Source organism: Drosophila erecta, unplaced genomic scaffold (genome assembly GCF_003286155.1).
Source record: "Drosophila erecta strain 14021-0224.00,06,07 unplaced genomic scaffold, DereRS2 tig00000000-arrow-pilon, whole genome shotgun sequence".
NCBI lineage: Eukaryota > Metazoa > Arthropoda > Insecta > Diptera > Drosophilidae > Drosophila > Drosophila erecta.
In genome coordinates, this window is record NW_020825194.1 from 26661664 (window position 1) to 26675255 (window position 13592).

At 45.6% G+C, this 13592-nt stretch overlaps 1 protein-coding gene across 1 annotated transcript; it reads right to left on the bottom strand.

Moving 5' to 3' along the window:
• Positions 1–4645: 4645 nt before the first annotated feature.
• Positions 4646–11136, bottom strand: LOC6552605. The gene is made up of 4 exons (XM_001978962.3): positions 10799–11136; positions 7206–7253; positions 6018–6407; positions 4646–5111 (listed from the first exon to the last, which is right to left on the bottom strand). The coding sequence occupies exons 1-4, from the start codon at positions 10926–10928 to the stop codon at positions 4660–4662; spliced, it is 1020 nt and encodes a 339-aa protein (XP_001978998.2). The 5' UTR covers positions 10929–11136; the 3' UTR covers positions 4646–4659.
• Between the last annotated feature and the right edge of the window lie 2456 nt (positions 11137–13592).

The window sequence follows — 13592 nt, forward strand, 5'->3', positions numbered from 1 at the left end:
ACATGTGCCGCGAAGAGAAACATGTATTTATCGCTCGATGGCTGCTTTTTGTTTCTTGCTCTCGGATGTTGTGGCTAAACTTTATTTGTTTTTGCTTTGTTTTACATTTATCAACGCTGACGCTTCGCAGATGTTTTCCGCCTTTTACTCTTCATCAACCCCTTTTGAAGTCATCGAATCAAAACATGGTGGAGGTGTATTTTTAGCACTCGATTGGCAAAAAATAATTAATCATAGTTACGGGGTTCAGTTTGGAATCTCTTAGAAATGCACATATTTCAAATTATTCATAATAATATACTGGCATATTTTGAGCCTAATAAAATTAATCACAGGCTTACAAAGTCCCGCAAAATACATATTATAACGATTACCCAATCTGCTTACAGCTGGTAATTAGGCTTAGAAAACACGAAACAGATATACAGTACACAAATACAATTATTTTTTGAGATATGCCAGAAGTAAGTAGGAAGTAGCTCTAATTCCAAACAATTATTACACATTTCATTATAAAATTAAGGTGCAAATTCATTAGGTGTATTTAGAGGTTTCGAAAGTCATAAGTAAAAATTGAGCAAAACGGATTTGTACAGGGTATTTGAGCTTCGCATTTAGCACGTTGGCTGATTCGATTAATGGCTTCTTTGCTGTTCGCTTAGCGTCTATTTGCTCATCGTTTCACAATAATTATTCGTACATTGTTCGCTTGTTTTGGGCTGCGGTTTTGAAACCATATGAGAGCGCACTGCGCCGCTCTCTTAAGTTGGCCAGCTGAGTTGGCCAGTTAGCCAGTTGGCCAAGAGAGTGGCAGCACTTGCTCCGGGCTCGAGTGGGTGTAGCCCGAACCTGAAGAGATCTTGTGCTTCTGGCTGGCCGATGGCTTCCCGGGTTGGCTGGGTGTTTGGTTTTTTCGAGCTCGGCGGCGTCTGGCGAGTGAACGTCTACAAAGTATATTTATAGACACATACACATCTATAGAATAACGAGGTTACTTCGCTAGCTTCTGACTGGGGAAACTCCAGGGATCGAGGGATCGAGGGATCGAGGGACTCGATCCGGCCAGGCTTCGCGCCGGATGCGGATTAAAAGTGGCCGACACTTGGCCGGAGGTTGGAGTTGGTTCGAGAACCCCTAGCCCAACTTATGTATATATGTGGGTACTATGCACACCTATGTATAATGCTTGTATAATTTGTATAATCTCCTGCGTGGGTCGATGAGTGCCGCCCTGCTAAGTCGCCTCGCTTGGTTCCCAATAACAGCTAACTCCGACGCCGTCGGTTTACAACTTGAATACGGTTAACAATGACACGGCAATTCAATTTCAATTTCAATTTCAATTCAACATCAACGACACTGATAACAAGCAACGCGAATTCACTAGTCTAATTGTGAGTTTTAGCTGCGACCGCCGGGGCGTATGCGCAACGTCTGCCGAGGTGGCCGGATGGCGGGAGGCCCGCTACCGCTTCCGGTTGCCCTCGGCTGCTGGCAATTCATCATTCGGTTGCATCAAGCGCGGCTGCAGCCGATGCCACCTGTGCCACCTGTACTAGGGTACCACTCGTATTCACAGTTCAGCACAATAAAAACGGGTGTATCTCGCGCGATTGGCGCTCGTAAGTGGGTGTCTGTATACTCTATACTCTATACATATGCCATATACACTATATATACGGTTGTTCAGCTAACATCGGAAATGCAGTTTACGTGTACAATTATGCTACAAAAATTGGCTCTAAAGTATACTTTGGTTTTGCGTTTTAAAACATCCATGTTTGTTATTACTATAGTTTCGCTTTGGATTTCGGTGTTCCTAATAAAGTTTACAAAAATACTTCTCGGTACAACTGAAGAGCGTGGGGATTGACATTTAATTGAAGCTTGACCTGGCTCTAGTCCTCAATCGAATGTGAATTTGTTTGGTTTGCGTATCTATACTAGTTGAGTTCACGGAGCCCTCAAGGATTCCATGCTGGACGTGCTAAGACTATGCCATACAAGCCATCCTCGGTCCTTTTTTGTTGTGCTGCCGACCCAGGGCTTAAATAATTTACATACATTATTTAATCCAGTTTGCCTACATGCGTATGCGTGATTGTCCAAGGTTGATTTACTTTACGTTTATTTTCGATTTCATTTACTTTTTCATTTGTTTTTGGTTTTGGTTTCGGCTTGCATTGGTTTGGTTATGGTTTTGGTTTCGCGTTTCCAACTCGCTCGCTAACAAATTCCGAGTTTAGGCTCCAGACTAGAACATTGTGGTGAGGATATCCGTAATATGCATCCTAACGCACGTCGCCCTCATCGCTCGGTATCTAGAACTATAAGCCAACATTCAATGCGCTCTAATTTAACGTCTAAACGACAATTGCTTAAGTCTTTTAGTCTACATATCATTACGTTACGTGGCGGGTTCTATATGTACGCTTCTAATGCTCCGATCGCCTTTCCCGCCTATAGCTATAGGTATTGTGTATTGTATACATGCAGATACATTACATATGTGTAGACTCTATAGAGGATTTGTAGCGGGTGATGGGCATGATAGCTGTGGCTGTGGGCCAGGTTTACGGTTTACGGTTTACGGCTTAACTTTGGTTTCGAGTCGTGTAGCTTGGCTTGGCTTATTGTTGTACATAAATATATAGTGGTGTATAAGTATACTCGCGCGCACAAGGACATGCAACAGATGCGCAGGGACTGGAGTGTCCTGTTACCCGTATTTTACATAATATTTGCGACGCTATGCTCTAGCTCTATGCATATTTGCGGCATGCAACATTTTGAAAACCTGCACATTCTTACGGTACGTACATCTATCATATATATCTTTAATGTGTGGCTCTAACGGGCGCCCGACTTATCCTAAGTTCTATATACCCTAACATAGTTACAATTACAGTTTTCTCAAGGTGTTCGTAGCGGCGTTTCCCTTTCGCACACGACGTGTCGAAAGTTCCTCAAAATCAAGTTCAAAACCGAATCGATGGGCGTGACAACTGGTGATTCTGCTCCCAAATGTCCGTGATCTTAAATGGGCTCTTAATCGCTAATAACATAATTACTCGTACATACACGTACAATTGTTCGCACGTCTTTGGCCTTTTGCTCCGTGCTTTTTCCTGGGTTGCTAACTTGTCTCTGTGTTTCGCTTGATTTGTTTTATAAACTTTACATCAGTACGGGTGGGTATGTCGATCTGAGTGAGTTAGTTTCAAAAACCAATCTGACAATCGGATGCCTTAGGCGCTAACACTTACACTAGGCTGTGTGGGTGTGTTGCGGGTGTGTGAGTCTTACGACTAGAGTTCGTTTTTACCTTGTCAATTACTTGTTATTTACCTGGTTTTCCTGTTTACTGTCATTTCTGTTTAACATGCTATATAAAAATTGCTATGCGCCACTTCAAAATTCCGCGGGGAATGGCTCGCTCCTCTGTTTTTGTGTTCGTCTTTTACACAATTATATTCAATTTGAATCGATTTTATGACCGACTTACTTTACGCGCGCTGTATCTGTATAAATGTTTCAAAAATTTGCACACAAAAATGGGTTTTGCTGGTAACGCGTGGTGTGGGTTTTTTCCGGATTCGGTTTGCGGTTAATACTATCGATTCCAAAAATTCTAGAAAATCATGGCAAAACAATTTGAAAAGTGTTTTCATTACAAATTGCATCAATATAAATTTCAAAAGTCTCAAAATACACAAAAGTATTTCAATCTCTTGCGGTTGTTTTCTCGTTATTAATTTAGTAGTCCCCTTGTCTGTCTGCATTATTTATTGTAATTTCTTCGCCCCTCGTTTGCGAAAATATGTCGTAGCCTACTTATATGCGCGATGCAAAAATATTTTCGCATTTCAAATGCCTGTGGTTGCAACTGCAACTGCGATGGCTGATTGCGGTTGGGTGGCTGGCTGAAAGGGGTGCTGTGGCCAGTGGGCGGTGGGCGGTGGGTGGTAGTTGGCATATGTGGGTCGGGAGTTGGCGACTGTGCGGCTTAACACACACGAGGTATATGGTAAATACACGCACACACGTGTATCAGCCACAGCTCGAGGGGAAACCACAGCGGCGGCCAGTACTGTAGTGACATTTGTAAGATATTTCATTTGTAAATACATTTCGACTCAATTCAGTCGTTTTAGGAATTGCTTTAAATTGTTTTAAGAACTTCATAAAATTTATTAGAATTTCATGAATCTTGACTCTCACTTCTTGGAATTTAATGAAACCCAGCATCCATCAGGAAATGGTGGAGTCACAGATAGTTCTCTGGCCACAGCTGTGGACACACCTACATATGCCAAACTTTATATATTTCAGCACACTTGGGAAAAAGGGGAATAATCGCGGGGATTGATAGTTGTGCAAGTACTTGCAGCGTAACTGCCTAATGCAATTAGGACAATGCACAATGTTTAGGGTACAGCGGCATAGTTGGCCCGACTGGAACAAGGACAATGGGGCGTATACGCATCGCGCGATTCCCCTACATTGAGCAACACCTAACACTCTGAGGGCAACGAAAGCACGGTTAAACATTAAATACTACCCAAGCTACTACCAGGTGCTGAGCTTCTTCCAATCGAAGACAAATTGGGCGGGCAAGGACGAATGGCTCCTGCCCGCCGGTTGGGGGTTGGGTGAAGCTTAGAATATGAAATCCCCGCAGTCCATGGCATAGTCGAAGTCCTCGCCCCCGATGTCATCGACGCCCGAGGAGTGAAAGTCGAAGCCTCCGATGTCCGTGTGGTACACTGCCCCGCTGCAGGAGGTGTCGATCAGGTTGGTGCAGTGGGTAGTGGGCAGGGCGTGCAGTGTGAAGGTGTCCTCGCACTGCGACCAGGTGAGTCCGCCGCTCCAAACCCCGTTGGGCAGCGTGGCCCAGCCCCATCCGTGGCCCCAGGGCAGGGCGCAAGCCAGCGAGGCCTTTGAGTCCGGTTTCTTGCTGAGAATGGCCACCGCCGCGTCGCTCTTCACCAGCGGATCCTGGCTCTGCCGGTACACCATCGTGGAAATCGCCGAGGAGCAGCGGTGATGTTTGCTGCCACTGGCACCGTGGGACGCCGCCTTGCGCTGCTTCACCTCCGACTGGGTGGCCGCTGCATAGAAAAATTGGAAATTTAATCAAGAATATTAGTCTTTCTATACTTCATATAAGTATGCATAATTTAAATAGTGTGTATAAAGTTTCTTCATTAACTAAAGGCTTTGCTCATGTTTCTATTAAATTTGCGTTTAATTTTGAAACTAAATGTTACTCGATTCAGACTACATACTAACGATATAGTCGACGATATGCCCCGACTATCAGATACCCGTTAATCAGTTTTGGGCGGCTTTTGTGCGTTAGAGTGGATGTGGCAACATTTGGAAAAAAACTTGCTCTGCGTCTATGTCTCTGGAACCTGCATGCCTAATTTCAAGTTTCTAGCTTTTATAGTTCCTGAGATCGAGCCGTTCATACGGACAGACGGACGGACAGACGGACATGACCAGATCGAATCGTCTATTGATCCTGATCAATAATATATACTTTATATGGTCGGAAACACTTCCTTCTGCCTGTTACATACTTTTCAACGAATCTAGTACAGCCTTTTACCAAAGACACTAGAATAATTATTCGTTTTGCTTTTACTCTACGATTGAAGTGTATTAACTTAGTGTAGAATTGTAAAATTGTATATATTTAGAGAAGTTAGAAATCAAAAGACGGAATCTCCGTGAGTAACGTAACCATAATCATACTATAAATCCATAACCAAAACATTTAATTATTATACTAACATTAAGATACTAACATGAGTGACAAAGTTCACTTAAGCTTCTATAGTCTTGTTTAAACTATTACTTCTTTGGTATGCACAGTGTACTTATTTATTTTCCAATTCTCAGCCCTAAAAAGTGGTCAATATTTATCTCAGGTGAACGACACCACCAGTGGAGGCTACTTAGGCGAAACGAGTATCCGGATGGATTAAAGTTGTTTAGGGGGATTTACTCACGTCTAATGCGCACCAGCGGACGGCGAAGCACGTTCATCAGGTGCGGCTTGTCCACCACCAGCTCGATTTGCGGTGGCGGCGGCAGGGTCTTGGTAATCGCATCGATCCAGTCGCTCACCTCCTGCTCCGACTTGGCCAGCATCCAGTAGACCTTCGACCGCTTGCGCTGCGATCCGAGGGCAATCAACTGGGACACATTCACTCCCGCCGGCAGCGGCGGACGACGAGGTATCTGGCCGGTCCAGTGGGCGATGGCCAGCATCTCGGGCGCCTCCTTCACCAGGATCTTGCCCGTCGGAGAGGAGCGTCCCGGCTCCGTGAACCAGGCCATGGTCGAGTCATCGTACAGCACCACCCATTCCTCCGCCCAGCGGTTCCAGAACATCTGCTCTGTAAGGGCAGAAGGTCACGAATTCAGGTTGGGAAACAAGCTTCGCAGTTTCAAATTGTATATGTGAAGTTATTCTGCATTTCATACTAATTGATTTTTAAAGTAATTATTCTAAGTCAAGGCGTATCCAAGTGTACGCTTTTGCAGCTTAGCTGCCATTCCTGTGTTTTATATTGTTCTCCATTAATTTGCCCCAAGGACTCAACAAATTTAGCCATGATTCTCAATCCGGCACAGCAAGCATGACAATGACACATCCATTGCGCTGCCAAATCATGAGTAATTACACTTGAATGTGACCCCGAAATGATTACACCCCATACCCCATGCAAGGAACCGCATCCATCTAACGATGCTCCACGGATGCTGCGTCATCCTGTTGAGTCTGTGTTGCGAGGATTGCTGCTGTTGTGCTGATTGGACAGATTGTCCCCTCTTCCAAGGGTTCTGGTTCTGGTCGTCCCTGGGCGACTCGAGCCTACCGTGCTGACAGCTAGAGAAAGGGTCTGAATCGTCCTGTCAAGGTCCTGCAATAGCCACAACTACTATCCTTGCCGCAGGTGAATTCCGCCTCAAACGGGCGATTATAAAATTCACTAGGAATTTAAGATTTTCTCCAACTTAATATGTAATTTTTTGAAATATTTCTTGAAAGTATACAAGGTCCTAATTCCGCTAATAGGTGTTACATCGCTTGTTCAGATATCGAAAGCTATCTAATAGTTTGATCGAAATATCTGTGGATTGTGTCATTATGTTTACCAGGTTTTAGCTCTACTGAAGTAGGGGATACTCACTTTTGTAGCGCAGTAGATAGCCTCCCTTGATTTGTTTTCCGCCAGTTCCTGCGAAAAGAAAAGAAGAAAGGATTTGTGGAGTGAGTGCCAAGTGGGGAAAGTCCAGCGAATCCGCCAGCGAATCCCAACTAGCCCGCATTCACTGGCCAGTGCCCATAACCCAATTTTCTGTACCCAGAGGCAAGTCACACGATGCCACTAATTGAACGGGAATCAAGGTCTGCAGCTGGAGCCCATTTCCCATTCACGGACTTCTTCCCTTTTCGTCGCCATTTGAAATCCGACAGCCGAGGACCCAGCGCCCACGCACCGTATCCGGAGCTGCAAGTTTCAGGTGTAGGCCAGTCCAGGTGCGACTGGCTGCACCGGATAACGAATGGCGAAAAACGAAACACGGAATTTCGTTTAGCAATTCCCCCGGATCTGCATCGCCAGCAACTCAATCAGCCAGCCTCCGCTCCTGCTGCAGTTCCTCTGCCCTGTTGGCGTGGTCTCTCATTTCAAATTCATTACCTCTGGCATACCATTTATTTGGTCAAGTATCGAGAGTCGAAAGTGGGGTTCAGGAGCAGCAGGCGGAGGAGTGGGCGGAGATTTGGGAGGCGGAGGAGAGGAGTGGACTCCTGCAGGATTTGGGGTAGTGGCAAACACGACGCTTGCGGTGGACTGAATTAATTATTTCAATACAGATGGGCAACCGATCCGAAGCCATTTCACACCTTTGCCGTCAGTGACGAGTTCATAGTGTTTTGTTTAAATTTAATTTAGACTTGTAGAATTGCTCCTCGTTGAGCTGAATAAATATATTTCATAATCAAAGTGCAAGCAGATTACAAAAGATATCCCAAAAAAGATACAAAAGTTATTACCTAATGTTATGTCACCAATTGTTAAAACTTTTGGTTAAACAGTACGTATGAGTAATAATCGGCAAAGTGGTCTTAAACTATCTATATATCTATCGTTTGAATTTGTCGCCCAATGTAAGGCGATAGTTTTGGAATAGTTTCCAATAGTTTTGGAAAAAGGATTCTTTAAAACAAGTACAAAATTCCATATTAGTGCTAAAATCCCAAGCAAGTTATGTTAGGTAAGATACAAACAAATTTTAAGCGATTTTTGGACAGTACATATTACAATGTATTGCGAGCGGATTGTAATATAAAACAAGTTGCAGTTGACTATCAGCTAGTAAAAGTGCAAACGAGAAGCTCCAACATTTCTGTGGCATATCGATAGAAATTGGGAAAAAAACAATAATAAAACGAAAATAAATCAAAAAAATTTTCAAAATTGTTGGTGGGCAAAGGGAGTTCTCAAAATATTTTCGGTATTTCGGTAGAAAATGGCATGACTAATAACAAGAGCAAAATCAAAATATTTTTCAAAAGTGTGGGCGTGTTGGCGTGGCGTCTATGTTTCTAGAATGCCTAATCTCAACTTTCTTGTATTAATAGTTCCTGAGAATAAGGCCTTCATACCACCAACTGATCAGGGATATATTAATATACACTTTTCAACGAATCTAGTATACACATTTGCTCTGCGAGTAACGGATATAAAACGCTTGTTAAAAATATCAGCAGATGTATATAGGATATATTTAATTAACCCAATACGCAAAATAATTGTTCATGATTTCATAGCAATAAGTGCAAAAGCTCTTAAATTCCCAGTATTGAACGAAGCCATTAGCATCGTTGTTCCCAGAATCCGATAGGCGATTGAATGTGCCCCGGGTGATATTCTTGTAATTTCGGAATTGAAGGACCTCTCTGGCATTTTTTCCGCACCCGACCACTCGAAATGTTGCCTTTGCAGCAAACTGATTACGACCAGAGTGGCTGGAGACAACTTGGTTCGGCTGGGAATGGGATGCAATGGGCCCGCCCAGCATTTGAAAAACGCTCTAGGCTCGGCGTGCTAGAAACCGCCGCTTGCCTCCAAAATGGTCTGCATCTGCCCATCTTTTCCCTGCGACCCATGCCATTTTCATACACATTAAGAAATGGATTGTGCAGCTTATATTTATATTATGCTATTTAATAATTAGCTTGGGCTATGAAAAAAGAAGAGGGAACGGCATAGTTGAGTTCCTCAGCTATCCGACTAGGAAAACATAGGATATCTGCATCACGTTGATGTTTTACTCTACGAGTAACGGGGTGAACAAACCAAATATGTAACTTAGGCGCACAGTTGAAACCCGTTTGACATTCTTCATTTACTTTTAGACAGTCAATCCTGGTCACAATAAAATGCTGCAAGTGTACCAGAAGCAAGCGAATTGCAGACGACTACGATAGACGCAGTCCAAGTGTCGACGGAGATGATGAAAGGATGAGCTCGCAACTGGGGCTGCCAGGGACAAGGGACAAGGGACTATGGCATATTGCATCGGGGTTGGTGAGAGAACGAGCTCGCCGAAGGACACTGCCTTGCTTGTATAAGAAGGCAAGGCAGCGGACATCATGTGCGCCACTTCAGTGCACGCACACAACCGCATGTAGCCATGCCCACGCGCACACACAGGCGTACTTGCATGTGGGTATTCTGCATGCTGGCATCCTTGCAGCCACATCCACATCCACATGACAAATCAGCTAGAATTGCCAACGAGTCCTGGCCCACTCCACTCTCGGATTCCCGCTCGCAGTAGGCCGAAGACGAATCTGCAGGCGAGGACAGCGACAAACGTGTACAGACATAATTGCTGGCCTGTCTAGATATAAAACTGAATAAGGGCTGGGATATACGAGTACACTAAAGTAACACGCACACTCGGAAAAATTCCATAGAGGAATAACAGTATTTATATGGCAAATGCATTTGTCTATGAATATTTTCAGAGTTATTAAGGTAGGACCTAGGTTTAAGTGAACTCCTTACCACAAAAATAAAATGTCCAAGTCTCTGCTTGGAAAAAGATATATAACTAGATTTGAGAGAATTTATATAACTAGTATAGGTAGAACCTTCGGAAAATCAAAGCTGAATAAACGTTTCAGTTGTGTTTCGAGTGCAACCGCATGTCTTATGCATGCGACGAACTGCATCAGCCTGGCATCCTGGACCCCGACTCGTTTCCAGAGTGCTCCATGGCACATACACACCCATATAGTACGTATGCGATGTGGGCTCTGTTGTCTCTACTTAATGATTTAATGCAGAGCACACACAGCCACACGCACACACGCTGGGTAATGGGCGTGGCACTGTCAACAATTGCAGCATCAGTATTGCAACCGCATACTGGATTCCGCTTGATAAGTTAAGCGTAGGAGTGGGTGGGATGTGGCCTGAAAGGACGCAGGATGCAGGGACTGGGGAACGGGGAACGGGGGCTGTGCAGGAGAAAGTATCAGACAGACGCGCAGCTGCGCCTGTGTGCGAATTCATTGAGAAAAATAAGCAGCTGGGAGGGGCCAAGAAGGGCGGAGAGGGGTGCTACTTTCGGGGTGGGGCAGCAAAAACGAGTTCAAGGGTTTTCCCCTAAATGAGGGCACACCGACTGCCTTTCGGTTTGGGTTTCAGTCCTGGTTCGGTTTCACTTTCTCTTCCGGCCTTCCTCCCTTCCTGCCTTCCCCACTTACCCATCGCCTGGGGCTGCTGCAGGTGCAGCTGCTGCATCTGCTGCGACTGCGACTGCGACTGCGACTGCTGCGTGAATGGGGTGTCCGGATCCGCACTCCGCGATTTCACTTTGGTGCACATGGAGAACATCTTGCTTGCGATGGGCTCGTCCTTCGTTCGGTTTCCGTGCGCTTTTGCTCGATAATTGGCTCTTGGCAGCTTTGTTGTTCTGGCGGTTGTCCTGCAGTGTTGGTAGTTTAATTGATTTTGTTGCCGTGCGGCTCGATTGGCAGATTCCCGGGCTGCAGGCTGGCTCCTCGCGTTCGCTTTCCCAGTGAAAGTGATGTCAGCAGCAGGCTCGCGTTATCAGGCACTCGCACACACACACACACACACACTCTCACGCACAGCGGCACACTAATACCACAGCACAGCGGAACACCGACACACCTACACACCAACACCTACACACAGGCACAGCGAAGGGAAAGTGCTTTCCCTTTTTTCTGCGTTAAATTTTCCCGACTCTCGTGGTCTTTTTTTGCCAGGACTTCAGCAAGGACTGTTTGTCGAAAAGTTGTTGATGTGATGGCTGGATTAATGGATTTGCAGTCCTGACACTGACGTCGCTAATTAGATTTCCGATTTTCAGATTTTCCGTTTTTCGTTGCCTACTTTCGCGCTGATGCTGTTCCGCAGCGGAATCTGCTCCCCGCATCCGCGTCCAGCAAACGGACCACGAACATGGACGCCTTATGAATAGCGATACTGTGCCGTCTGTCGGCCAGTTAATCAGTTGCAGCTGGGTCAGTTGTCAGTACAGCATGGCATTGCGTTGGCAGTTGTTGTAGTGGATGCTGCGTGTCAAAGGGCAGGGCTCCTGTTCTCTTGTGGCACAGCTATTCTGGCTGCTGCTGATGATGGTGCTGTAGGTTGCGGTGGTTCAACTGCTGTCCGCTGCACACCTCTGCTGGGTTAGACGGCCGAAACTCGACTGGCGAGCTTGGAATTTGAGCATCGAGAATACGAGCTATGGCAACATACATGCGAACTCCTCCTCCTCCGTTCGGTTCGGTTCGGTTTGGTTCGGCTTGGTTCGGCTAGGACTAGGACAACACTGGAGCGCCAGACGCAGGCGGCGATGCTCCCGACGCGGCTGCTGCTGGTGGTGTCCTTCAACGTCCTACGGCAACGGCAACGGCAGCAGCGAACCCACCAACAGATGACAGAGGACAGGCAGCGCGGCTCCTTTCACCCATCTTCCCAACTTTCTCCTCAGCTCTTTTCATACCTTTTTGCTCGCGCTCTCCCTTTTCTGATGGTGCGTCCGTGTTAGTAGGTTACCCAGCAGGTTACCCAGTAACACCCATTTCCCTGTCATCGCTGTCCATGTTTATTTGGCAACCCACTGCGACTCCAGGTGGGGTGGCAGCATCTGTTCCGCCCGGCGATAATCGGTAATAATGCGCTCTGCCACTATTCAATTGGGCGGCGAGTAAATAAACAGTACTTAGTACAGTTTGAACACTTCTGAGCTCCAAAATTTGTATAGGACGCAGCTGCCGCCGCGAGAAAAGCGGAATTCTGGCGGGAGTGGAGCTGTCGGGCAGTGGCCAATTCCCCACCCAATCCCTTGGGCTTCGTTGGTAGAGGCAGCGTTGGCGGGAAAGCTCCCGCAAGATACTGTGTGACCCAAATTGAAATATATTCAGGCTGCACGACGGCGATTTCATTATCTTAATTTGATTTTAAGTAGCGCTCAACGGGGATCCAAAGTGTCTCGTACCCCATGGCGAATGAGCGATGTATGGGATATGGTGATGCAAACCATATAACACATGCTGGTGCGACTGTTTTCTCATGTAGACTAGATATGTTCGTTCCCCATTTTGGTTAGCAAAGTTTAGTTGCCCAATCAAGCACATAAATAGTTATTCATCTCTCTTAAGAACAAAACTGACTTAAAATATGAGCAACCTTTGTCGGCGAGCGTCTTGACTAACGCATGCCCATTAGCCCGTTAACAACATTTAAATAGGTATACGATCCAGCAAAAGTATCCGTCCTTCAGAACAAATTTGTGATAATTTTCGGGACCCCATTTTGAACCAAGTTGATAAATGGTCAGAATGTTCACATTCAATTATTTGCACTCGCAAACTGTGTTAAGCCCAAAGGACTATGCTAACGGATGCCCATTAAAAATATATGAAAGGACCTTAAATGTCATTTAACAACGAGGGATTGTAGCGTTAGAGATGCAATGCTTCGTGAGGTGTTTAAATTTCTATTGTCTCAATTACATATTCAATAGCACGACATGAGTCCGTCGGCTGCAAATCGTCCTGGAAAAAATTATTCCATGCTCCCCAATAAATGGCAACTGTTGTTTGCGAGCGAGTTAACCGCATTTATAGGCCATGAGGCACAGCCTCCTTAAGAGCAATGAAGACTTTCTCGTTTTTTGCCGTCCTGGTTTCCTACGCAGCAGCAAGACTCCCGGTTTGTGGAGGGCTTTTTTCTGAGTCAGTACCTCCATTTGCTGAGAAGGGATCTGATTGCAAGGAACTGGCACCTGCCCGCAATTTCTCCGTGGTATGTGGGTATACTATGTGCCATACCATACGCCATGTGTGTATAAGTTGTGGTACATGCCTTTGTCGCCCTTCAATGCCAGCTGCCTGTTCCCAGCGCTTTGTTGACGATCTCCGGACTGCGTTCGACGTGGATGGGCTTGGAGGTGGCCGGGTCTGAACCTGAAATCACTTAATCAGTTTATGCAGCACAAATTTGCCCAGGCAAAGTGGGCTTGGT

What these genes read in the sequence shown, in the direction of transcription:
- LOC6552605 (XM_001978962.3), bottom strand. Translation starts at nt 10,928, where the DNA reads ATGTTCTCCATGTGCACCAAAGTGAAATCGCGGAGTGCGGATCCGGAC. An exon ending in CTATCTACTGCGCTACAAAA is followed by an intron (nt 6,408 to 7,205) that starts GTGAGTATCCCC and finishes CTGCCCTTACAG; the next exon opens with AGCAGATGTTCTGGAACCGC. An exon ending in TCCGCTGGTGCGCATTAGAC is followed by an intron (nt 5,112 to 6,017) that starts GTGAGTAAATCC and finishes TTTTCTATGCAG; the next exon opens with CGGCCACCCAGTCGGAGGTG.